Source organism: Neoarius graeffei, chromosome 25 (genome assembly GCF_027579695.1).
Source record: "Neoarius graeffei isolate fNeoGra1 chromosome 25, fNeoGra1.pri, whole genome shotgun sequence".
Taxonomy (NCBI): domain Eukaryota; kingdom Metazoa; phylum Chordata; class Actinopteri; order Siluriformes; family Ariidae; genus Neoarius; species Neoarius graeffei.
In genome coordinates, this window is record NC_083593.1 from 56,915,118 (window position 1) to 56,942,446 (window position 27,329).

At 40.9% G+C, this 27,329-nt stretch overlaps 2 protein-coding genes across 7 annotated transcripts in view; both read left to right on the plus strand.

Annotated features, from left to right (window-relative positions):
- The window catches only part of LOC132873390 (rab GTPase-activating protein 1), a 121,571-nt gene that overhangs the window by 57,820 nt on the left and 36,422 nt on the right, over nucleotides 1–27,329 (plus strand). The window lies entirely within an intron of this gene.
- On the plus strand, nucleotides 19,300–23,693 carry LOC132873146 (probable G-protein coupled receptor 21). The gene has a single exon (XM_060908422.1). The coding sequence runs from the start codon at nucleotides 20,102–20,104 to the stop codon at nucleotides 21,131–21,133; it is 1,032 nt and encodes a 343-aa protein (XP_060764405.1). The 5' UTR covers nucleotides 19,300–20,101; the 3' UTR covers nucleotides 21,134–23,693.

The window sequence follows — 27,329 nt, forward strand, 5'->3', positions numbered from 1 at the left end:
TGGATTCTGTTCTACTTTATTCTATTCTCTCATATTTAATTCTGTGCTATTTTATTGTCTTTATGCATGTTTCATTGTAATCATCTATTCTACTTTTGTCCTGTTTTATCGTAATTTATTATATTCTATTCACTTCTAATCTACTTTTAGTTTATTCTTTCCTGTTTTGTTCTGTTCAGTTCTGTTGATTTTATATTTCTCTAGTACACCTGCTTTTGGATAAATGACTTATTTAATTGGTTTAGGAACCACGTACCATCACATTAAAAACTCATTAATGTTCGTTCATTCATTTATCTTCATTAACAGATCAGTAACTACTATTGCTTTTGATTAGTCCACGTGTTCGTTTTTAATCTAATCTGCATTTATTTATTTATTTATTTATTTGTTCATTTATTTTTGGTTTGTTTGCGCTTACATTTGGGTTTTGTTTTTTTTTTTGGTCTTGCTTCAGGAGTAGTGTGTATGAGCTGTGGACAATGAGTATTATTAGGGTTTACTTTAGCTTCAGTGAGAGTGAGGGTATTGATCACGGTGAGGGGAGAGAGAGCTGACTGAGGCACTTTTATACCACACGCTAACGGCACATTCATTTATTTACTCCTTTGCTAAAGTCGCTCTGATGGAGGAAAGAACAGCAGCAGAATCATCGTCATGGCTCAGACGCCGAGAGTTTACACTCCCCACGCTGCAGCGTTTAGTCTTCACCTTTTAATTCATTCGAGTTGAGTTTGTACGCCTGAATCATTAAAAAATCAAAATTAATACATTTTTAAATTCCTTAAATTTCTGTTTATTTTGATTGCTGATGAATCTCAAGTGCAAAAATATTGTATTACATTTAAAACGAAAAATTTTCTTGGTCCTTTGTGCGCAAAACTTTATGTAAAATTAACTATTAAGATTCAGCTTTTCTTTTTAAAGATTTTTTTGGGGCTTTTTTCACCTTTATTGGATAGGACAGTGTAGAGACAGGAAATGAGCAGGAGAGAGATGGGGAGGGATCGGGAAATGACCTCGGGTCGGAATCAAACCCAGGTCCCCAGATTTATGGTATGGCGCCTTATCCACCTGAGCCACGGGGTATTGCAATTTTATATTAGTCTAAATGAACATCTACACCAAGTTGCAAGCATCAGGGGAAGATTATGGACGCACCAAATTTGGCTTAACGGTCATTTAATGGTGAAATGCCATTCGCACTGTCAGCCAACTTCGGGTTGTTTCTCTGAATTCCGACAATAAACGAGACCATCCGAACACATCTGCAAACATCGTGGTTTGAACTGTGTTGGTTCAAATCAACTTGGTTCAGACCAAGTTGGTACTACAGCTTTGGGAAACAGTAGTTTGTTGGATGTTAGTTAGTTCAAACTTGCATCGTACCATATTGGTTTAATGCTAACTTGGTTGGTTGTTTGGGAAACGCACCCCTGAACGTGAGCTGTAGATATTTATGTTCAAATCCACTCAAAGTAGGGGGCGGGGCACCATCACACTATGTCTTTAAATTATATAAATTTCTTATAGGCCTACTTGTATTTCCTAGAATGTAAATGTGAGGAGTGACATATAAGCTATGTGCAATAGGGCTGTGCCGATAGACGATGCCATCGTCCATAGACGATGCCATCGTCCATCGACGATGGTGGTCATCCATCACGATGGAGAGACACCATCGTGATACCACGCCCCCTCCTGTCATAAACATGCATATACGGTATCATCTGGGCCTATTTAACCTAAAAAGTTAGTTTTTTGTTAGTTTAGTTAGTTAGTTTTGTTTAATATATAAATATATTATATAACATATAATTATAAATACATAATTATATAAATCATTATAAAGTAATATCCTATTACCGCTTGTTCACACAGGCTATGGTGCAGGGACGTGCTAGTGAACATAACATGGTTACACAAATACAGTATGCTACTAATAATAAATTTCGACTTCATTTTTTAGCCTACACTATACTTTTAATGTAAAATTTGTCATGTTCAAACAAATAGCCACAATTAACGACTTCAGTCGGGAAATATTTCACCTTATCAAACGGCAGTGAAGCGCAGACTTCGGCAGAAGTCAAATAACTTTAATCTGGTAAATAGGCCCACTTTCAGACACAAAATGGTCCACTCTAAGCCATAATGTCAAACCAAATGGAAGAATGAAGGTGATTCTGATAAACATAAAGACAGTAAAAAAAAAAAAAAACAATATTAAATCATGATTTTAAAAGCTGGTGCAATAATTCAAACACTAATAAATTGGAAAAATTAGCGCGTTCAAGTGCGCACTAAAGACCGAAACGCATCTTCAATTGATATGGTGTAAATAAACAATGAGTAATAGCTTAAGTGTAGTTTCTTCTCATAGTTTGAATACTAGTCTTTCATTGTTAGAGCAGATTAATATCTTGCCGTGATCAGTGAGTGCTCGGGGAGGTTCATTTCCACCTGCGCTTTGCGCAGCTCATTTCTCCGAAGCCAGCTGTGCGCAAACGCAGTGTTGACTGCTCGGCAAACTCCAAACGCTCGGTCTGTACTGGCCCTCTGTTGCGCAAGCGAGTTGGTTATGGCCAGGTTCAAATTGTGCCCAAAACAACTTAACCACGGCCATTTTAATTGCCTGATGGCTGTGACAATATTCGCCCCGTTGTTGCAGGCGATCTTTTTCTCTATTTTCCATTCGGCAAGTGTCTCGCGCAATGCGTCTTCTAAATTGTCTGCTGAATGTGTCTCTGGCATGAAACTCGTCTGCAGGCATTTGGACTGCATTGCCCACTCTCGGTCCACATAATGTACGGTAGCTGACATATAAGGCATCATGTTGCAGCTGGACCACATATCCGTTGTCAAGGCCAAATATTCCACATCACCTAGCGCTTTTTTTTCCTTTACGTGCCAAAGCCTCGGATGAGTATCTAATACTTTTAATAATAATAATATTATTATATTTAATAACGTGGTATTAAAATCCCCCCCCCCCCCCCCCCCCCCCCCACGATATCATCGTCCATCACGATGTTTGCACTGTAAACATCGTCGATGCCAATTAAGGGGACATCGCACAGCCCTAATGTGCAATGTACAATATTCTTAATATCCACTGTAGATTTTGGTAGGTGTGTTGGGTATCTTTGTAAAGCCTCAGCTGCGCATGCCGCCTGGCAACGCGCACCCTTGCTACGTGCACTAGGTGAAGGATTGGTCAGTGGAGAGCTCAGCTAAGCTCGGCATGTTTAATTCCCCAAGCCAATGACAAGAACTTTCGTGAGAAATAACGCGAACGTCTGCATCATGCGGGATTTGCGGGCGGGAGCGGGACAAAATATGGCGGGAGCGGGACTGAAAATCATAATTCTTTGCAGGAGCGGGCGGGAGCGGGACTGCGCAATGCGGGAGCGAGCGGGAGCGGGACTGCACAATGCGGGAGCGGGACTGAAAATTCTGTCCCGCGCAGACCTCTAGCTCAAACCAACACCCATACCACAGTGAAAGAAAGTCACACTTTGAGATCAGTGTTTCCCATTCTGATGTCTGAACATTAACTGAAGCTCTTGATTTGTATCTGCATGATTAGAGAACTGCATCAAACAGTTGTAGGTGGATGTGGGGGTGTTCCTAATAAAGTGGCTCATTGTGTATTTATAAAGACTTGCTGAAGTAAGTTTAGGAATCATGAACTTGGTCACATAATGTAGATTAATGAGTTTAAAGTTTTTGGGCAAAATCTTAGGTCTTATTAGCCATGTTACTCTGAAAGCGCGAAACTAAAAACAAACCAGTCTTGGCTAATATACTAACCTCAGCCTAGGAGAAAACATGTTGAAATTTAATGTCATAAAATAATAATTTTTTTTATTAATGCTTGTATTATAGAATCTGTGTGAATAAATACAGATTGCGAGAGTTTGAAGGGAAGTGAGGTCAGTCTCAGCACGTTGCCTGCTGTTAGCCCGCTGGTTTCACCTTAGACAGTTCTCACGTGGCGCTTTAGTAACTCAAACCTCCTCTGTTCTGTTCTGTGATCTCTGTCGTGCAACCTCTGGCCTCAGTTTCCATGCGATAGCGTCTGATTCTGTCCTCGTTGTCCTGGTACAGTCGCGGTATCATAGCCAGGCCTTACCGAGGATTGCGTCTTTCAGGTCAATTTAACAATAAAGACAGTCACAAAGTGGCTTTATAGAAATTTCAGATGAAGATTTCGATCTCTAATGAACAAGCCAGAGCCGAGAATGGCAGAACGTGGGTCCGTTTAATGTGTTTTCATGCCTTCATGAATATGTGATTTAAGGCAATTCTACCTTAAGCTAGTGGGCGGAGTCAATGCAAATAGACTATTACCTGGAGTGTGATTTCGTGTAACTGTCGGTCACTTCAGGAGCATGGGTAGGGTGTAAACTAATACTACTGAAAGGCAGGTATTAAACTTGTGGATGCAGATTTACACTCCTTTTTTTTGATAATTAAATTAAAACATTTGTTCAGTGTTTAATAATATTTATCGAGATTGGACTTCTTGACATACTATGACAGCAGTAATTTTTTCCAAATTTAAATATTTACAGCTTATTTACAACTCGTGCTTTTAAGAATCAGGTGAAATTTTTCTTTTATTCACCATACATATAAACACACTGTGGTGTGGTTTTTTTTTTTTGCATCCGTGTTACAAGTTTAAATCCTTTTTTTGACGTCTAGTTCTCTTTAAGTTTAATCATTATATTTAAAATGTAATTGTACACATGACTACTATGGGCGGCACGGTGGTGTAGTGTTAGTACTGTTGCCTCACAGCAAGAAGGTTCTGGGTTTGAGCCCCGTGGCCGGCGAGGGCCTTTCTGTGTGGAGTTTGCATGTTCTCCCCGTGTCTTCGTGGTTTCCTCTGGGTGCTCCGGTTTTCCCCCACAGTCCAAAGACATGCAGGTTAGAGTTAACGTGGAGCGGCCTTGGGCTGAGGTGCCCTTGAGCGAGGTACCGAACCCCTGGACTACTCCCAGGGCGCTGTAGTGTGGCTGCCCACTGCTCTGGGTGTGTGTGTTCACTGCTTCAGATGGGTTAAATGCAGAGGATGAATTTCACTGTGCTTGAAGTGTGCATGTGATAAAGGTTTCTTCTTCTCGAAATATCATGTCTATATTAAATATATAAAACCAAGTTTAGCAAAGGAAATTATCTTTTATATTTTACTTGGTAAATGATAATTTTAAGAGAGCATTATAATAAAAGCTCATTTCTGCTAAATTAAAATTTGTGGATCTCGGCATTAAATCCTCGAGTCTGAACAGCTCTGAATGTTGTGGCGGTCCTGTTCACTAACCCCTTTATCACCTTTAACCCTGTCACCTCAGTGCAGTATTTCTCTTGCATTTCTTCCACAGTCTCCTCATTACAGTTCAGAGCGATCATAGTCTACTCCCTGTTTTTTCTTTTTTTTTTTTATTTCTGGGTCTGAAAGCTGCTGCTGAAGGTAACTGTGTAATGAAGACCGTGACTGGTTGAACTGTAAACTGGATCACAGATCGAGCATCTCGTGATTGTGCTGTGTGGTTTGTTTTTTTTCCATCAGGCAACTGCAGACATGTCCTTTTTACTCACTGACCTCAAAATGTACTGTGCACTAAAATATCAGTACAATTTGAATTCACAAATGTATCAGAAAAATATTCACATAAATATAACACACAATGATCAATAACAGTTAAACACACATGCATGTATAAAAAAAAAAAATATTAAAAATGGTGTATGGGGCAGATGGGCAAAAATACATAACTTTTATGTGGTTTGTTTGTTTTTGTTTGTTTGTTTTAAGTATAGTCTGGAGCTTTTCCTGCCCAGTCTTGAGCTTATTCCATTCCTACAGCTTTGTCCAACTTGAGCCTTCTCCAGTCTTTTCAGGATTTTCACCCAGCCAGCTCAGGGCTTGTTGCATCCATCATGAGGCTACCTCTGGACTTCCACTTATCCTGTGGCTTTTTTTTGGTCCAGCTTAGGGCTTTTCTTGAGGTCTGGGGCTTCTTTACCCAACTGGGATGACTTCTGTCCCACTTGGCACGTTTTTCATCCAGCCAGGGACAACTTCTGTCCAGACTGGGATTTGTTCTGTCCAGTCAGTTTTGTTTGTCTTGTCCATCATGGGGCTTTTAACGTCCAGCCAAGGGCTTTTTCCATCAGCCCTTGGGCTTTTTCCATCCAGATTGCAGCTTCTGTGCATTCTGGGGCAGCTATTGGCCAGCTGAGGCCATTTCCATCCAGTTTTGGTGGTGGTCTGAGGGTTCTTCCATCCAGCCTGGGTGGTGTTCTTTCCCACCTGTGGCTGCTTAAGTTCAGATTGATTTTATTTATTTATTTATTTATTTATTTTATTTGGTCCTTGGGCTGCTTTTGTGCATCCTGAAACTACTTTCATCCAGCTTAGAGTTTCTTCTGTCCAGCTTGGAACTACTCTTTGTGAGTTTGTTTGTGAGTGATCTTTTTCTGGTCAGATTGGAGCTTCTTCTGTACATTCATACAGCTGCTGAGGACTTGCGTATAGCCTGAAGGATTTTCTGGTTTGTGTGCCCTTCGACTGGCCAGATTGAAGCTGCTTCTGTCCAGCCTGGGGCCTTTGCATTGTTTGGTCTGCGAAGATGCAGTTAGTGGAGTGAAATGAGCCAAAAGTAAAAGCATGCAGTTAATCTAAAAGCCATTTGGAAAATGTGTATTGAGCGTGTAATGGATTGTATTCTTTGAACATGCTGTCCAAGGTCATATTGATGTTTGGTATGTTTGCACCGTACACGCATGAATAATGCATGTCATGTGTAACATGTAACACAGGAGTCTAGTGTGATTTATTGTCCATCTTTAGTACATGCGTGTGTGAGTGTACACTGCTGGAGCCTTGTAGGAATGGTAATTTATTTCCCGACATGAGACAAACAATGCCTGCGCTCTTGTAACTCACCATTGTGTTTAAATTCAATGGTTCTATTCAATTGGCCACATTTCTATTTTGAGATGATTTTATGCCCAGCAGGTTGAGCTTCTCAGACTGACCAAAGGAGCCGTTGTCCAGGTTTATTTCTGCAATAAACATTTTACTCAGACGTATAGAATTTCCACCATTTCTGGTGACAGCTTTCTCCTTGGCCTCGTGCCCTAATGGCAGAGTTAATACCCAGTGTTGATTTTAATCAGAACTCGGGGCATAAATACAGGAAGTGTCCTGACACCAAGGGCTTTAGGTGACGATAGGTTTGATTTATATTCTCAGAGCAGCTTCACCTTTTCCACACTTTATTCCCTTGGTTTATTTGCACCTGTTGCCATAGAAACTACAGGGAAATAGGACTGAACTCATGAAACATCCAGTCACTTATCCCACTATCATTTCAAAACTTGCATGCAAGTACTGGTGTTTTTGTGCCACAACACCAGTATGTTTACTGGACTGATTAAGCAGAGTTACTGTTACCACCCTGAAATTGATTATTTTCCTAAAACATCATCTCGGGAAGTGTTTTCGTCCTCTTTTATACAGCAACAGTATGTTTAATGTTGGTGGATCATCTGTGAAATGAGTGTTATAGCAGCTGTAAACATTTTTCCCCTCACCAATCCCCCCCCCCCCCCCCCCCCCCAAGTTAATGGAAAAAAAACCCACATTTTTGTCTCATTACTGGCTTTTTCGAGACCTATATTACACACACACACACACACACACACACACACACACACACACACACACCTTCAAATGCGGTTGACAAGTGAGTTTTATGATTTCTAACTTTGTAGTTCATCTTTGGAAGATTAACCTGCCAAGGACTATGTTTAATAATTGTCTTACTTTTTTGCTTAATAGTTTAGCAACTATTTGGCCTCGAATAGTTTAACTTGCTTTAAATCATTCAATTTACAACGGCAAAAATGTAAAATTCTTTCTTAAAGAAAGAAAAAACATGGGGGCATCGTGGCTCAGGTGGATAAGGCGCCATACCATAAATCCGGGGACCCGGGTTCGATTCTGGCCCGAGGTCATTTCCCGATCCCTCCCCGTCTCTCTCTCCCGCTCATTTCCTGTCTCTACACTGTCCTATCTAATAATAAAAAAGGTGAAAAAAGCCCCCAAAAAAATCTTAAAAAAAAGAAAAAACAGCTTGATGCTGTCTTTAATTTTTTCAAAAATATTGGATGAGCACTCATTCAGACGTTTTATTCTGTAGAACAAACTCAGATCACAAACATGATACAATAATAGTCATTCCAAAGTGCAACTTCTTGGCCTTCAGAAACACTAAAATAAACGAAGAAAATACATTGTGATAGTCAGCAAATGTTACTTTTACAGACCAAGCAAAAAAATATGGAATCACTCAATTTTCAGGTAGAAAATAAGGACTCACCCAGTCAATTTCCTTTCCCTAAATTGACACCTGCCTCAGATTAGATCTGCTCGTTAGTCTGCAGTTAGAAACAGCGCAGTTATCACACCTTGGAGGGCTGCTGGACCAAGTGGATTGGCAAGAATCATGGCTCCAACAAGAGAGATGTCTCTTGAAACAAAAGAGAGGATTGTCAAACTTCTTAAAGAAGGTAACTCTTCACGCATGGTTGCCAAAGATGTGGGCTGTTCACAGTCAGCTGTATCTAAGATATGGACCAAGTACAAACAGCATGGGAAGGTTTTTAAAGCCAAGCATACTGGTAGACCAAGGAAGACATCAAAGCATCAAGACAAAAAACTTAAGGCCATATGTCTTGAAAACTGAAAAAGTACAACAAAACAAATGAAGCATAAATGGGAGGAAGCTGGAGTCGATGTACAAGTATGTGACCGAACCGTGAGAAATCGCCTGAAGGAAATGGGATTTTCATATAGGAAAGCTAAAAGAAAACCATCATTGACACCTAAACAGAAAAGAACAAGACTACAATGGGCTAAGGAGAAGCAATCATGGACTGTGGATGACTGGATGAAAGTTATCTTCAGTGATGAATCACGAATCTGCATTGGACAAGGTGATGATGCTGGAACTTTTGTTTGGTGCCGTTCCAGTGAGATTTATGAAGAGGACTGCCTGAAGAAAACATCCAAATTTCCACAATCCTTGATATGGGGCTGCATGTCAGGCAAAGGCACTGGGGAGATGGCTGTGGTTACTTCTTCAATAAATGCACAGGTTTACATTGACATTTTGGACAGCTTTCTTATCCCTTCAGTTGAAAAGATGTTTGGGGATGATGAAATAATTTTCCAAGATGACAATGCATCGTGCCATAGAGCAAAAACTGTGAAAGCATTCCTTGGTGAAAGACACATCCAGTCAATGTCATGGCCTGCAAATAGTCCAGATCTCGACCCAATAGAAAACTTGTGGTGGAAATTGAAAAAAATGGTCCACGACAAGGCTCCGGCCTGCAAAGCTGATCTGGCAACTGCAATCAGAGAGTTGGCACCAGATTGATGAAGGATACTGTTTGTCACTCAAGTCCATGCCTAAGAGACTGCAAGCCGTTATAAAAGCCAGAGGTGGTGCAACTAAGTACTAGTGATGTGTTTTGAATGTTCTTTTGTTTGTCTGTTTTTCATGATTCCATATTTTTTTCCTCAGAATTGAGTGATTCCATTTTTTTTTTCCCTGTGCTTGGTCTATAAAAATAACATTTACTGACTTCCACAATGCTTTTTCTTCATTTCTTTTAGTGTTTCTGAAGGCCAAGAAGGTGCACTTTGGAATGACTTTTTATTATTGTATCATGTTTGTGATCTGAGTTTGTTCTACAGAATAAAACGTGTGAATGAGTGCTCATTCAAGACTGGCGATTCCATACTTTTTGCCAGGGGTTGTATAAGAGAGCACTTTTCAGATTTAAAAAAAAGAAAACATAATGAAGGCTGCTGGGTTTTGGTGTAAAATGAAGTGAGTGTGACAGTCAAAGTGTCCAGAAGAACTGTGGCTGGTTCTGTAAGATGCTCAGTAAAACCTACAGATCATTTCCGCATAAAACTGCACTCACTGGACCTGAGACTGCCTTTTTTTTTTTTTTTTTAAATATATATAAAGTGTTTTCATTTCATTATTTTTAAGCCATTTTTGGTCGACCACATTTCTTTACATGTACCAAAGACTTTTGCACAGTATTGTATACATCATAATGTCCACAATATCTCAGAGAAGTATATTGTGGTGTCATTGATAAAATTGCCCGACCCTACTTAATGCACTAAGTGAAGACATCACTTCAAACTATTGAATTAGTTGCTTCAGTGCTTATTGCCCTTTCATTACTTCTGCACTGGAGATCTCATTAAATAATCAGATTTAGCTGTAGAGTATTGTAATGTACTGCACATTACAGGTTGAGCAGAAATACTTGGAGAATTAACCTATTTCAGATCAGAAAATTTTTAAGGGCATGTGACGAAGGGGGGACGACAAAGTCGTGCATGTCGTCAGACGCAAAAAACATTTCTGAGAACTGCAGTTAAATGTAAACATGCTGTAAAAGACAAATGGTATGATGTCCAATTGCAACTCCAAACGAGTGATTAATACGCTGTGATGTGTTGACTATTATAAAACCTATTTTCATAATTTTTCTGGTTTATCATTGAGACAGACACACGCACACTGTCTGTCTGTCTCTCCAGGCCCATGCCATGTCCAGATGTCGGATATGGACTCCTCACACATTACCCCATGCAGTGAAGAGCAACAAACATCTCACACAAAGCCTGTCCTGTTGGTCTCCACACTTGCACTCCAGCAGGATCCAGTATCCAGAGCGGTCTGTGCCAACCACAACAGAGTCTCGTCTTTCACCTGTTTAGAGAAATAAACCTGCCACTCGTTTAACAAGCAGTACATTTCACCTTTCACATATGAAACCCGTTAGAGCATCGGGTAAAAACAACATGGGATGGATAAATGATAAATTTTCATTCCTACTTAGTCTTCTATACCAGTAAAGTAACAGGTGTCGTGTTTTCCTATCTGACAACTGGATTTAACAGGAGATGTGTTGGATGTGACGTATAATTCATTTCCATCCGTATCTGCCAATGTTTTCTTTCCTTATTGCATTGAAATTGCAGTGAGGCAGTGTAAGTATTCGGATTATGTAGGTGTCGGTAGTCCTCTTTCAATATCGCTGCATCATTTATGTCCAGTGTTTCCCACACATTGGCTGCATCCAGATACTCCTCCTACTGCCTTATGGTATCGTACGCAAAAAGAAATGTGATCATCTGTAGTGCGTCCAAATACTCGGTAGGCATTTAATAGCAGTCACACAGTATCCAGATGACCTGCTACATTTGTAATATGCAAATATACCAGGAAGTACAGGAATGGCTGGTTAAATGTCAACGTCATGACTAGTCACAACACTTTTTTTTTTTTTTTTTTTTCCTAATTCATTTGCTCCAATTCCGTCTGGAACCATGACTAAAGATTAACGGGAATGTTTAGACCGCAAGGGGATAGATTGTTTGTTTCAACTTTACCTTTTTTCTCCCTTTCACACACGATACCATTACAGCTTAAGCTTTCTTCTGTCTTATGCGCAGCCTCAGGCTTTGTGTCTTATGTCTTTTTCTCCCGTTATAACCTGGATTTCCTGTTTTTAACTGAGACATGGATTAGCGCTGGAATTGGCCAGTCTTCTGTCTTTAGTGAACTCTGCCCGCCTCAGTGCTCGTTCATTAGCACACCCAGGTGTGCTGAAAGAGGAGGTGGGGTAGCTCTCGTTTTTAAAAACAGTCTTAATTTACGGACACTCTCTGTGGGGAGTTTTGTCACGTTTGAACTGCAATGCGTAATTGTAGAATGTGCTATGTCACCGCTGGTATGTGTACTCGTCTACAGGCCTCCTAAGCACAACAAAGACTTTATAATAGAATTCTCCGACCTTCTCTCCCACCTTCTGTCATCGCACGATCGCCGCCTTATACTTGGCGACTTTAATATCCATGTCTGCTGTCCTGACAGACCCATGGTTAACGAATTCTGTGGTGTAATAGATGCCTTTGGTCTTACTCAACATATAAACAAAGCTACTCATATCTTGGGACATACACTCGACCTTGTTCTATCCTATGGTTTTTCTGTGGATAACATCGTGATTGAGGATGCCATTTTCTCTGATCATAAACCTATTATGTTTAATGTTAGTCTATCAAATGCTCTGCAAACTGTCAAAACTCAAGGTCGTCACTCTCGCCAGATTAACACTCAAACTGCATCCCAGTTCTCAGATAGTTTCATCAGTAACTCTGTTGCAGCTACCATTGCAACAGCGGCATCATCCTCTTCTGGGCCAGACGAATTAGTCAGTCTTTTTCAATCTTCTTGCTCTTCCATACTTAACTCTGTAGCTCCTCTCACGTTCACCCGCCCTAAGCTAAAGTCTCAATATTGGTTGGACGAGGCCACCCGCTCGCTCAGGCAAGCCTGCTGTAAAGCTGAAAGGAAATGGAAAAAGGACCATCTCACTGTTTCCTATGAAATTTTCCAATCGACTTTAGCTTCCTTCCAGACAGCGGCAAAAAAGCCAGAACTAAGCACCTCTCTGACTTAATTAGTACACACTCCAACAGACCCAATATTCTGTTTAGCACTATTAACTCTTTTCTTAACCCTCCTAACTCTCCAGTTGCTGGCGTATCTACTGAGACCTGTGAAAAATTCAAGTTTTTCACTGATAAAATAGAGAACATCAGATCAGTGTTTACGCCCTCCTTATCAACTGCTCTACCTGTTCACTCTCGTGCACTAGCTATTTCTACTTTTAACCAATTTCAGCCCATCTCTCTCGGTGAATTGCAGGAACTAGTTTCACATATGAAACCCACTGGATCCCCCTATGATGCCATTCCTTCCTGTATTATAAAGGATGTTTTTGATGCTGTTGGGCCATCGATTCAAATAATTCTAAATTCATGTCTCACATCTGGCACTGTCCCTACCTTTTTTTAAGCATGCAGTCGTCCAACCCCTGCTTAAAAAACCCAACCTCGATGCCCAATGTTTGCAAAATTATCGCCCCATCTCCAAGCTCCCTTTTTTTTTCAAAAGTTTTAGAAAAAGCTATACTGTTACAGCTGATTTCCTTTTCTGTCCACCCGTAACATATTTGAACCTTTTCAGTCAGGATTCAGATCCCTTCACAGCACTGAAACAGCCTTGCTTAAAGTAACTAATGATCTGCTCCTCACTTTAGATTCTGGTGATAATGCCATTTTGGTTTTACTCGACTTTAGCGCTGCGTTTGACACTGTTGACCACAACATCCTTCTCAGCCGTCTAGACCAGCAGGTGGGCATCAGGGACACTGCTCTTCTCTGGTTCAGGTCCTACCTTAAACATAGGACCTTCTCTGTTTCCATTGGCCATTTCTCTTCATCAACTGCCTCTGTCTCCTATGGGGTCCCCCAGGGGTCCATCTTGGGTCCCATGCTTTTCAGTCTCTACATGCTCCCACTTGGTGACATTATTAGAAAGCACAACATTTCCTTTCACCTTTATGCAGATGATTCTCAATTGTATTTGCCCTTAAAATCTAGGGACTCCATCCAATCTCTCCTTGTCTGTCTCGAAGACATCAGAAATTGGATGGCTAACAACTTTCTCCAGCTAAATGGTGACAAGACTGAAGTCATTATTTTTGGTCCCTCCAAGGCAAGATGCACTACAGTGAACGATTTAGGTCACCTCACTCCTCATGTCACACCCTCTGCTAGAAACCTGGGTGTCTTCCTTGATTCCGATCTCTGTCTTGACAAACAGATTAGCACTGTGGTCAAAAATAGTTTTTACCAACTCAGAGTGATTTCCCGTCTCAAATCCTTCCTATCTCATAATGATCTTGAAATAGTCATCCATGCTTTTATCACATCACGACTGGATTACTGCAATTCTCTTTATCTTGGCCTCCCTCAAACCTCACTTAGACGTTTACAGCTGGTCCAAAACGCAGCTGCACGTCTGTTAACTGGCACCAGGAGACGTGAGCACATCACTCCCATTCTGGCCTCCTTGCACTGGCTCCTAGTCTTTTTCAGAATACAATTTAAAGTCTTATTATTTGTTTTTGAAGCACTCAGTGGGCTGGCCCCAGCCTACATTAATGACCTTTTACAGCCCCACTCAGTCCAAAGGTCTCTAAGATCCTCTAACATAGGGCTTCTTCATGTACCTCGCTCGCGGCTGAAGCAGAGAGGTGACAGAGCTTTTTCTGTTGCTGCTCCACGTCTCTGGAATCAGCTCCCACCGGACATCAGATCTGCTCCCTCCATCTCTGCCTTTAAATCTAGGCTAAAAACCCATCTCTACTCCTTGGCCTTTCCCTAACCATCAGCTTATTGTTATAGTTTTTATTTATTTTTTATTTTTATTTTTGATCATTTGTCTTTTAATACTGACTCTGTACAGCACTTTGGTCAGTGTATGCTGTGTTTAAATGTGCTATACAAATTAAACTTACTTACTTACTTACTTATGTCCAGCTTGCAGCCTTTTTGTGTCCAGCCTGGGGCTTCTTCCATGTGGTCTGTGGCTTCATTTGTCCAACCTGGGCTTTTCATCCACCTGGGATTTCTACAGGTCAACCTGTGTATCCAGTCCAGCCTGAGGATATTTTGGTCCAGCCTGGGGCTTCTTGTGTCCATCTCTGTGGTGCTGGTCAGCCTGGTGCTTCTCTTCTCTTGACCTCTGTCCAGGAAGGAGCTTCTTTTGTCCAACTTGAAACCAGAATCAAATTTTTTACTTGGTCTATTGTGCTTGTAATTGACTTGCTAAGCCCTGCCTCCCAAAGGTTGGAGGTGAAATTGTGTAGAAAGCTAGAGTTTTGTAGATACATTTCTACATTCAGGCTAGCACTACTATTTTTTTTTTAATATACTTTTTATTATATAATTTTTTATCTCTGCCAACTTTGTTGGAGGTTATTTTTCGCCTCTGTCTGTTCCCACCATAACCCAAAAAGCAGTGAATGGATTTGGATGAAATTTGGTGTACAGTTTTAGCATTATCCTCAGTTCAAGTGATTTTGGTGTTATGTGGCTTGGTGGCGGTGTTCACTCTACTGAGTGCCCTTCTAGTTTATAATATTACATTACATGATGTCATACCTGATTTAAGGATATTTGGGAATAATTTTTTCATTATTTTTTGGCTACATTCCTCCAGTGGAAAACAAGTGACACCTAACGTGATTTGTAGCTGGAATGCTGGTCATAAACCAAATTTCTGTCAACCTTTTATGACTGCAAATTTGGCAGCTGTGCTTCTGTGTCGATGGGGCAGTAATTGGGGCTGAGCCATGGGGTAGACCTGAGCTCTGGAGGACGCGATCTCAAACCTGTCTGCTCACCTTTTGCCTTAATCTCTCTCTCATTCTTTTCACCATATTTTGGCTGTGCTGCCTCCTCTCTCTCGCTCTGTCTCTGGCTCTTTCACTTTCTTTCAGCTCTCTTTCTATCTCTTTGTCCTCTTTGTCATGGATGAACTGTATGTGGTCGCCTCTCCACCTTTCACTCAGCTCTATTTTTAGCTCCTTGTTTGCCAGGCTGAGGGAACGCACAAAGTCAGGGGAGCATGCTGGATCTCAAGACAGGAAAACTGCGTGTGCACATGCACACAAGAATCTAATATCACAGTCCTAGCATGATTTGGTATTACTATTTGAATAATTTCAGACCCTAATAATTCAACGATGTGAATTATTAAAACCTTGGAGGCAGCAAAAGTGCTGCAAGAGATCGGCATCTATAGAGCAGCAGCAGCTACATGGCTTTCTCTTCCCAGCAAATTTGAATAATAACTGCCATATTCAGTCAATTCATTAGTCAGATTGGCATCTTATTTGCTCAAGAGCAGGTAAACGAACAGAGCGTACACCTAGACAGAAACCTGTGGCTGCTAAATGCCAAAGGCTGCCTGCACTTTACTCAAATTCATCCCTTAAAAGTCTCTTTGTGGTAATGAAAAAATAATTCCGCTGCATTTGATGTCCTAAAACCTATTAGAAAGATGATTATATCTGGAGAAAGGTCCAAGATTGAATGACTGGTTCTGAAGTGGGTGGATGGGGGAGGGAAAATACCAAAAAATGGTCAGTTTTAGGGGGTTTGTTTCCTTAAAGCTCATAAGCAACGGTTTTATGCACATTTGAAACTTTATATGTTAAACCCTCTGTAATTTTCTTCTGGTCTCGAGAAGTATTGTTAAGTAATAATTAAAATAAATTGGCATGGATTGTGGCGAATTTCTGTTCGGCGATTTTCGTGACCACTCGGCGTGTGATGTCATTTAAGACAAACAAACCGCTTGAGTTGAGTCTACTTCCATTTACTTACATTGCCGTTCGGCTTGAGTGCAGACGTGTGTTTAGGAATTTCTAAAGAAAACCCCCATGCCTTATTGTGCAGTGAACTGTAACAACGGGACCGGTTCAGGAAGAAGTTTTTACCTTTTACCGAGAGAGGAGAAGAGGTGGAGAGAGTGGATTGGCTTTTTCCGGAAGAGGATTAGAGGCGGAGCAAGAGGATTGGCCTTTTCCGAAAAAGAAGAGGCAGAGCGAGTGGGTTGGCTTTTTCTGAAAAAGGAGAAGAGGCGGAGCAAGAGGGTTGGCTTTTTCCAAAAAAGAAGAGACGGAGCGAGTGGGTTGGCTTTTTCCGAAAGCAGAGAGAGTGGATTGTGTGCATGAAGCCAGAGGGTTGTTTTTTTTCCGGAAGAGGAGACGAGGCAGAGTGAGTGGATTGTGCGCGTGAAACAAAATCAAGCAGTCAAAGAAGAAACGGAGCAGCAACGCTCAAGCAAAAAGGAGAAGATTGGAGGTAAACATTTTTTTTTATTTTTGCTTGCAATTGACGAGTCAAGAATCCTGAGGGATCCTGTACAATCATTGTGGAAATGAAACAAAGGGATATTTCCTCGCTTAGAGTCGGCTATAAATAGTATAACGCCGCGGATGGCAGGCTAATGTGGCCTACCGGCGCGCTGTCCAGTAGTCGTTCCCTATATCCACTAGGGAGGGCGGTTTAATTATTCTTCAAAAGGGCTCTTATTTAGTATTACGACGAAAGTAGGAATTTATCATAACCTACCAGGATAAATCGTTTGGGCGCGAGTCTTGTTGAGGTCCGGGGTCACCGCGATCAGAGTTGGTCGAGTCGCTGTTCAATTCCGAGGCCGCACGGTCAAACCAGTGAGCCACATTCACCGATTGCTTCGCAACGGCCATAGGGTCATACATATGGTTTCACCTCTCGATATTCAATTTGGAGAGTTCCTACTTCAAATTACTATCGCTTTCAGACATTTTACACAACCTCTCTCGACCAAAGTCCGTACACGTGTGCTCGGTTCGCAAGTAAACACAGAGCTGCTCCCGGTCTGTTTGGCTTAAATGACGTCACGACGACGGTCCCCTGGCGGTGAAAGTGCGCATCAGTGAGATGTAAACAAACTTCCGGAAATTGGGCAAAACAGTATATTTTAACCGTTTTATTCAATTTTAGGGTGCAAATTAGACACTAGGAAAATTGAATTTGCTTTTTCGGTTGTTCTTCTAGACAATAAAGTTGATGTTCTATGTTTCACCTCCGACCCTTGCCTATGACCTTTTAAGGGATAAACTGAGAATCCTTTAAAGGTGCTTGACTGGAGTGGAGGGTGGTGGTGGTTCTGCCCCTTTCGAGAATCTTTTTAAAATCCTCTACATGCAGTATACAATGTGTGTATACCCTCACCGGCCACTTTAATAGGAACTTGTTGTTGGTTCTAAGATTCCTGTTCTTGGCTGCAGGAGTGGAACCCAATGTGATGCTCTGCTGTTGCATTCCGAGATGCTTTTCTGCTTTGTAAAAAATGATTGAGTTACTATATCCTTCCTAGCAACAAAGCTCGAACCAATCAGTCCATTTCCCTCTGACCCTCTCTTATCAACAAGGCGTTTGTTTCCACCCACAGAACTGTCACTCACTCACTCACTCACTCACTCACTCACTCACTCACTCACTCACTCACTCACTCACTCAGTGTTTTTTGTTTTCTGCACCATTCTGTGTAAACTCTAGAGACTGTTGTGTGTGAAAACCCCAGGAGATCAGCAGCTTCTGAAATACTCAAACCAGTCCATCTGACTCAAACCAACACCCATACCACAGTGAAAGAAAGTCACACAAAAATTGAGATCACAATTTTTTCCCATTCTGATGTTTGAACATTGTGAACATTAACTGAAGCTCTTGATTTGGATCTGCGTGATTTTATGCATCGTGCTGCTGTCAAGGGATCGGCTGATTAGAGAACTGCAGAAAACAGCTGCAGGTGGATGGGAGTTCATAATAAAGTGGCCTGCAAGTGTATATAGTACAATGGCGCACTTAAGAAAAAGTCTGTTCTTTGGGTGTTTAATGGTTCTGGCTTTCCAAAGGCTTCTGTAAAAGAGAAGTCTTTAGTTATAGTGTTCCACGAGATAGAAAACAAATATTTAGTATTGGATACCTCTTTTACAAAGAGATTTTGTGCTCTAGCTTTTTAGAGGTTTTACTTTGTGAAAGGACAACACTGATGCTTTAAGGTGAGTGATGGAATGTGGAAAAAAAAACATGAATGGACTGTCTACCAGAAGAATTTGGCTTTGAGAGGACATTTTGTTTTGACTCTGAAATCAAGGCGGACTTGATAAACCCACCTGTTTTAATGCTTGAACTATATCTCTATACTTGTTTTAAGCTGACGATTACGGCGTCTGTGCCGGCCCCACTGTTTTACGGCTGTGGCGTTATGGTTCCCCTCGGCATCATGCTGCTATGTTAATGGTTCAGTACACGAGACTGTATGTATGCTGATGACACACGGCAGTGAGGATGTGTGTACGTCTCGTGTGTGTGATGTATATGCCTTCCAGTTCCTACTGCTAAACAATGTTAACTGTTATTTTTAAACAAATTCTCGGGTTTTTTTTTTTTTTCATCACGGCTGTTGGACAAACTGGGGCGGGTTAGTGTTCACGTCAAGGAATGTTTAGCATTTTATTATTTTTGTATTTGGTTGAAGATGTATCTGAGAAGTAAGGGTAAACCTTCTCTTGTGCTCATCTTTACATCTGAAAATGTTTGTCCAAGTCTAGCCCAGAGAAGGGGGATGCCTCAGTTCTTGTCTCTGCATTTTCTCACTGGTCGGAGTAGAAAGTAGGAGGAGCTTCATCGCTGCTGCAGCATGCACTAGAAGGAAGGGAGGGAGAGAGGGAGCACGAATACATCAGTGCTATGGAGGGAGGGAGAGGGAGAGAGAGAGAATAAGAGGAAGGGAGGGAGGAAGGAAAGTGAGGCTGGCTGTGCTCTCTGCACCACACCACTCAGTCCCTCATTATCATTCTAGACACTGCCTTCTCTGAGGAGAACCCTTCGCTCTGTTTGAAATGCCAATCACTGCTGGCTGTCTTTTCATCCTCGATCACACGCACTGAAAGCACAGGTGAGCGGGAGCCCCGCAGATGCTGAGAGGATTTCCCGCTCTTCTCCATCCGACCAAAGTTACTCTGGAAAAAAAAAAATTGCACGGATAACGCTGTTTAGGATTGCAGGATCTTGACTAGACTGTTTTCCGTCTGTGATCTCACCAGCAGTCTAATCAGTGCAAAGAGGACAGATGGGGTTCCTTTAATCAGAGTGGTAAGGACTTTACTTCCTCTTTCCTTTTTATTATCTGCTGAGATTCTGGAGTCATCGGTCCTGCTCCATCACAGCTGTGCCTCTCCTGGAAAAGGCAAGAACTGGACTGAGGAAGTCAAGGGTGAAGGTGGGGGATGTTGGTGCCTGTCCCATGTGGTTATGAATTGGATCATACGGTCACTTCTTGCATTGTGTGATCTGTCGTACCCCAGATTATAGACTTTCTGTAAACCTGTGTATAAAAGGATTAGTGTAGACTGTGGAAACGAGTGACTCGTGTTCCTGCTGAGATGGCAGACATCAGGAACGGGCATGTCTATCCCATCTGCCGGGGCCAGCAGCAGTCTGGGCAATATCTGCTGAGTTAGGCCCCCCCCCGAGGAAACCTTCCTCCACCCTTGTGTGCCCACACACTCCTTTAACAAGATGAACACAACTGAGCTGAACCAGAGCGCTGTGACCTTCTGCCTGCTGGACATTGGTTACTCTCAGATCTTCAACACATGCCTGCTGGAAGTCATCGTCATCCTCTTTCTCACCGTGCTCATTATCTCCGGTAACTTGGTCGTCATCTTTGTGTTTCACTGCGCACCTCTACTCAGCCACCATACCACCAGCTCTTTCATCCAGACAATGGCCTATGCTGACCTGCTGGTGGGAGTAAGCTGCCTTATCCCATCCCTGTCCTTGTTACACCACCTGAAAGGGCTGAATGAGGAACTCACTTGCAAGGTGTTTGGTTACATGGTGTGCGTGTTGAAGAGCGTTTCCATGGCCTCATTGGCGTGTGTTAGCGTGGACCGGTATGTGGCCATTACACGACCACTGTCCTATGCAGCCTTGGTGACACCATGCCGTCTTCGTGCGTGCATTGCACTCATCTGGCTCTACTCCTGTCTAATCTTCCTGCCTTCTTTCTTTGGTTGGGGCAAGCCTGGGTATCATGGTGATATCTTTGAGTGGTGCGCGTCGTTCTGGTTCACCCAGCCACTCTTCACTGCCTTCATTGTGGCAGCACTGTACGCACCTGCAGCGGTCGCTGTGTGCTTCACATACGCCCACATTTTCCGGATATGCCGGCAGCACACCCGACAGATCAGCAAGCGGCGGGCACGATTTGGCCCGCAAGAAACTGACCCAGGAGAACCTCCTGGCCCTGACAAGCGCTATGCCACAGTGCTCTTCTGCATCACCAGCGTGTTCTACTTGCTGTGGCTCCCATACATCATCTACTTCCTTCTGGAGAGTGCTGGAATATACCGTCATCCTGCTGCCTCCTTTTTGACCACATGGCTCGCGATCAGCAACAGCTTCTGCAACTGCCTTATCTACAGCTTGTCGAACAGCACCTTCCGTAAAGGCCTCAAGCGCCTCTGTTTGATCTGCATAAAACGCTCAGACACCAAGAAACCCCCAGGAGTGCCACCAGCTCCTCTTCGCCCTGCCTGTCATGTCTAGCGCCCAGCACAGACGTACAGTCGTATGTTGTGTGTCGCCAGATTGTCTCGGTCAGTGGAAACAGGCTTGTGTTGGCATCTGGGTGGCGTTCCCAGATCTTGTCCCAGAGTCTGGTTGTCTTCGTGACAAATCCTCGAGGCAAAGGAGTCACCTTTCACCCTGACCGTAAGTGTCGAAGGGTGGTTAGGGCTGCTGTTTTGTGCAGCATTGAGTAACAATTCTTTATGCGAAACACGACGAACCAGAAGATGAAGAAAAAATGTTATGACACAAAGTGTCAAGGGTATATAGCAATGAAAAAAAAAAAATACCCTAGTTTTGTCACTAAATGCTTACGTCAAGTCATACAACCTCTTAAATAAGCAGCAACATATTAACATTTAACGTTGATCAACCTTAACCAGAGTGCGCTGACGATTCTTTGGTTTTTGGGACATTTTTACAAAGTGTTATCAGAGAAACCTGTGACTAAACATGTGCCACATTGTTCTCATTCCTCCCATTAGCTGTTTTTTCAGTGATGCAGGGTCCCCCCCACCCGGATTGTATAACTTTTTTGCTTCTGGTCATAGGATGAATGTATGAGTGGATCAGCAAACAAATGAACCATTCTGCCTGACTCCAGATTGCACAGAGATACACTTTTTCTCACCAGAAGACATGGGACCTCACTGCATCATTCCCTCTCTGGTTTTCTGTTGTTGAAGAAAATATTTTGATGATCACCCATGGGTGAAGTCAATCTCAGATGACGACCAGCTGAAGAGCCTCTGTTCTGTTGACTTTTTTTTTTTTTTCCCCCTCCTCCCTGGATTTGCATTATCATTTGATGTCATGTGACGTGTTTCTTCATATCATGCAGCAGATGTGTAGCACAGCTGTCTTGGCATATTTGGTTTACTTTCCAAAATGGAGTTCTTGAACTAGTGCTGTATGCCTTATGGTAATATTTATCAAAAGAAAAAGCATTGCATCGATTACAAATCATATGTAACACGAACCAGAGAGCGGTCTCGCTCAAGCTATACAGCAAAAGCTAATTGCGTCTGTAACCACAGAACATAAGAGATTTTGATTTATTTTGTAAAAACACACTTGGTTGAAGGACACAAATATAAGTGAGCAAAAAAAAGGACATGATTTGTGCAAAAAAAAAAGGCTACATGACTGTTTGAGCAAGTCTCCAGTATTTCCTCTGTATTGTTAATCTAGGCCTTTCTTTCTGTACATAATTCATAATTTATAGTCGTGAAGGTGCCAAGAAAATGGAGGACACTGGAATCTGCCTCCTTGTCTCGTCGGTATATTCCTGCTGTGAGCGTGAAGTCAGTTTGTTGTCACACTGGTCAGAACTTCAGCGGTACTGTTTTATTGTAGATAGCTTTGTCTTCTAGTTGACCAAAGTGAAATATTTAACAGATGTTAAATTCCTTTTTTATTAAAAAAAAAGCAAAACAAAATACTGATAAGCAGTGAATGAAAATGTCATGTTTGAGAACATGTATGCAGTAGTGTCTCCTGTATCGTGGGCTGTGTGTGCTTTGAAAGACCCTATTTATTATATCTTTATCCTTATAGAAAAACTTGTCTTGATGTAAGAGTGTTTTATATACAGTAGAACTGTGATAAAGAGAACTCTAATTTTCTCAAGTTACAGGCAGTTTTGACCAGCAAAGAAAAAAAAAATATTTTTTTGTCAGTGCTTTACTGCATGTCTGATTTAGACTGTATATTTACTTTTCTAACTCCATGATCTACAGTATGATATACAACAATGAAGTCGTCTTTGTACTTGGAGATGTACGAGAGTGTTTTAAAACTTATGAAACATGGTTTCAGACTGTTTCTTAACTGCCATGTTAGGGCAGGGCACTGTGCAATATGTCTGTTTTTCGGAGGTTCTGAAGTAAAACGGCAGAACCACATATCATATACAATAGAGGGGGGTTAAAAAAAGAAGGGCTTTTATTTGTTCCACGTGTTCCAGCTGTGTGTTGAAATTTCAGATCACAATCTAATCTAGTGGCCTCTGGCTGTGCGCTCGGACGCATTTGGACTGTAGCTGTAGTGTTTGAGTGAGAGTGAAGCGTAAAGTCTTAACTCCAGAGCCATCTTTATTTTTAAGTGCACATGGTTTTTTGTCTGTGTTTGTTAGTTGCGTCGAGCAAAGAAACAAAGGGGCAAAGAGCTCGTTCAGATTTTAAGGTGGTGTTTGATTTATTTCAGATAATCTCTCTGAACTTTGGAAAAAAATGCTTGCTGATGTGTAGATGGTTGAGTTTAATGTTTCCTCTATGCTTTTGGGGAGTCAAAACCACACTCGGAATTTTAAATTTTTTTTTTAAAAGAACTGATTTCAGAGGAAGGTTCAGGTGGGGGTGGGGTTCTCCCCGCTTGAAAAATGAACAATTATTCAAGTAGGTGTGGCCATATAACAAAAATATACATCACGATACTTGAAGATTTTATTTTTACAATACACACCTATGTATCAACATGTGCTACTAAATTAAATGGTACCTTTTATTTAAGATCTCCAAAAACAAGTAAAAATGTATAATTAAATGTCAACATTTTAAAATGATAGATTGATGACAAAATTAACATTAAAACAACTGCGTCCAGTCTGATTTTTTTCAAAAGTTACACATATTGGGATATAATTTTATCGCAATATTGATTTTCCAGCTTTAAAGTAAACCTTGAATAATCTCCATCATTTTTACTGAAGAAACGATCGCAAAGTAAAAGCGTCAACAGCGACGTTCATTTGATATTTCTCATTGAAATTAGTCCTATTTCTAGATATTTTTATTAATTTCATAGTTGAAATTTTTCTTAATTAGTTAGCAGATATTATTTGCTTCGTAAAATGAGAATTTTGAGCTTGAAGTGAGGTCAAAAATATCTAAAAATAGGTGCTGCTGTATTTTTTTTTTTTCTTCATCATAAGAAAAATATTGATGTTTCTCCTGAAGTTACTTTTGATAATCTTATGCTAATCTTTTCCATAAAAATGGACTTGGGTCTGATTTATAATAGAGTATATGTAAAAATGGTCAACATTTTGGAAATTATGATTGCATGTCAAAATATCATACTGATGTGGTTCAGAGCTGCTTATAGAGAGAGAATTAGTGATTTTACAATTATACTTTTTATGAGTTCTGAAAATTTTTATTTTTTAAAACAGGTTATGGTTTTCACACGTGTTAAATATTTCAAAACAAAACAGTGGAGGCTTAAAAGTAGGAAAAAATGGATTCAGTAAATGGAGAAATAAGATCACGGCTTGAGATTTAAATGTTGAAATTTTTGTGACCTCAGTTTTAAAAGATTTTGTCTGGATGAATCGTAGTTCTAAGATTTTGCACCATCAACGTTTTGACATTGTAGCTCGGAAAACCGTAAAGTAAAGGACTGTATTCTTCATCGGGGAAGTTCAGAATGTTGAATATTGCATGTTACTAATTAAGTTATTCGCCTCGGGCTCAGTGAATATCAGTGAATAATAACGGAGTCAAGGTTATTATTCACTGAAAATAAATTTATTTTAATCTTTAAAAGCAGGATGTAAATGTAATGACTTTACGGCGCAGACTTGTTACTTCTCTAGGCCGAGTCACATAAAATACTTTTGTTTTGAAATCGGTAAAATAAATCCCAGTCCCACCTTCCCTTTGAATAGTTTTAGACCAAACTTCGGAGCATCTTTAGTGCTTTTAGGAACAGCATTTTTTTCATCATTTGTAATTCTTCCTCACTTACGGTGACGAAGTGATTGGAGCCATTTTGCTGAGTCGCTCGAGGTGATTATCGAGAAACAGTCGGAGTCTCTCGACCAATCAGCGTACACGATTTCTTATCACCTGCATATTTATACTAATATTATTTAATATGTTCGTTACATTAATATGCTGATATTAGTTACAATACTAGATTTGTGCCATTTGCAAACAAGTTTTAATATGAGTAAAATTTGGTTGGACAATACCATTTGTTTGGTGGGGTTTTTTTGTTTTTAATATAAACACCAAAAAATTTAACATTCCAGAAAAATTAATGTTTTACTTGTCATACTTTTCCAACCAGAATTCCAGATAGAAATTTTTGTGAAGCTTTCTTATTTTTGATCCTTTTTGTGAGGTGTTTTTTTTTTTTTTTTTTAAATTAAATAAATTAAAAACATCTCTCTAATCTAGTTTCTGTTTCACGTCAATTCTTGGAACTTTTTCTTAATGGACGAGGCGACAGTTTTTCAGAGAGTCCCAAGTCGAGATCTCGGCGTTGGGGAAGTTTAAGCGAAAGGTTTCTGTGTTGATGTCACGTTTTAAAAAATGTTTTGATGCCAGCGTTCTTGTTCCTTTTTTGTTTTTTGTTCTTTCTCCGATGCCAAAGATTTTTTTTTTTCCTGTGGGAAAACCGCTCTGTTCTCGCAATCAAAGTCAAGGGCTTGTCGTCTCCAGGGAGGCTCTCGCTCTCCCATGCTGCCGTGCCGTATTAGGACATGGGACCTCACTAAGGCTTGGACTGGAACTGTGTGCATTTCCCCTGCAGTAAAAAAAAAAAACAACACTTTCTTTAGTTTTAGATCTGATTTGTAGTGCGTATTCGGTTCGCTTGTGTATGTTTCTGAAGTTAAATTTGGAGTTAACATCTGATCAGTCAAGGGAAGTTTTTTGTGACAAACCCCCCCCCCCCCCCCCCCCCCCAAAAAAAGTGTATTCTGATTGTAGCCCCTCCCCCCAAAAAAAAGAGCCATTAAAACACATACGGTGTGTAGTCGATGTGTTAGCTGCTCTACTGGTTTTTTTTTTGTTTTTTTGGAATATGTATGTATGTATGTTTTATCATAAATAATTGTTGATATTTATACTCTGGTATATCTGCACTGAGGAAATAAATGTGATCCTGACAGGTGTGGATGTGTATATGTTGGTGTTTAATGCATATTAGGCGTGACGCAGCATCATTATTTAACTCTTCTTCTGATCTGCAATGTCATCGAGTTCATAATGGCGGTGAAGTGCTGAGTGTAAAAAGGTGCTCGGGCTCGCTGGCGTACCGGAATATTCTCACCCCATTAACTGTACGACATCTCCTCCAGCTCTCCTCCAAACACTGATAGATTACAGAAAAGAGGAAGAAGCCTCTCTTTCCCTCTCTCTTTCACAGACATAGTGGATGCTTTAGTTGTTGAGGGAACACCAGATCTCCTCTCTCGCCTGTCTCTGTCCTCAATTTCCCTCAGTTTCTCTCCCCATCTCTCTCTCACCTCACTCGCTCCTTCCTTCTTTGCTCTCTTTTCTATCCTCTTTTTCTCCTCCCTTCCCTATCTCTCTGCTCTTCTCTTCTTTTTTACCCCTGTCCATTTTCTTTTCTTTTTTTTCCTCTCCCCCTCTCTCCCCCTTTTCCAGAACTTTCATCAGACCAGTCCCAGGTTTCATAATCAGCTCAGCCAAAGAAAAACAGAAGGCCATTTTTGCCCATTGTTGTCGTTCAGGAAGAGCAATCGGGACGAAAAAAGTGCAGCGTTTCCCACGGACGCCTCCCTCTGTCAGACACACCCACATTAACACACCGAACACACCACACCAGCTAGTTTTACTCTGTCTTACTCAAACTTCACTACTTGTTCAATACTACAGTAAAGCAAACGCATTTATACTTTTTAATACGATCACGTAGTGAAATAAAAATTCCTGGTGGAAAATGAAATTCAGAACATGCGCCTGGTCTCCATCCATCCATCCATCCGTTTATCCATCTGTTTTGCTTATTTATCATTTATGTATCTGTTCATTCATTTGTTTGTTGCATGTTTACTTATTTAATTCCTCCCAAAATTCCTCCAAGCCGGTGTGCAGGACTGATCAACAGTTACCGCAAACGTTTAGTTGCAGTTATTGCTGCACAAGGGGGTCACACCAGATACTGAAAGCAAAGGGTCACATACTTTTGCCACTCACAGATATGTAATATTGGATCATTTTCCTCAATAAATAAATGACCAAGTATATTTTTGTCTCATTTGTTTAACTGGGTTCTCTTTATCTACTTTTAGGACTTGTGTGAAAATCTGATGATGTTTTAGGTCATATTTATGCAGAAATATAGAAAATTCTAAAGGGTTCGTAAACTTTCAAGCACCACTGTATGTAACTGTTCTCCTGTTTATCCATGTATTTTTGTTCAT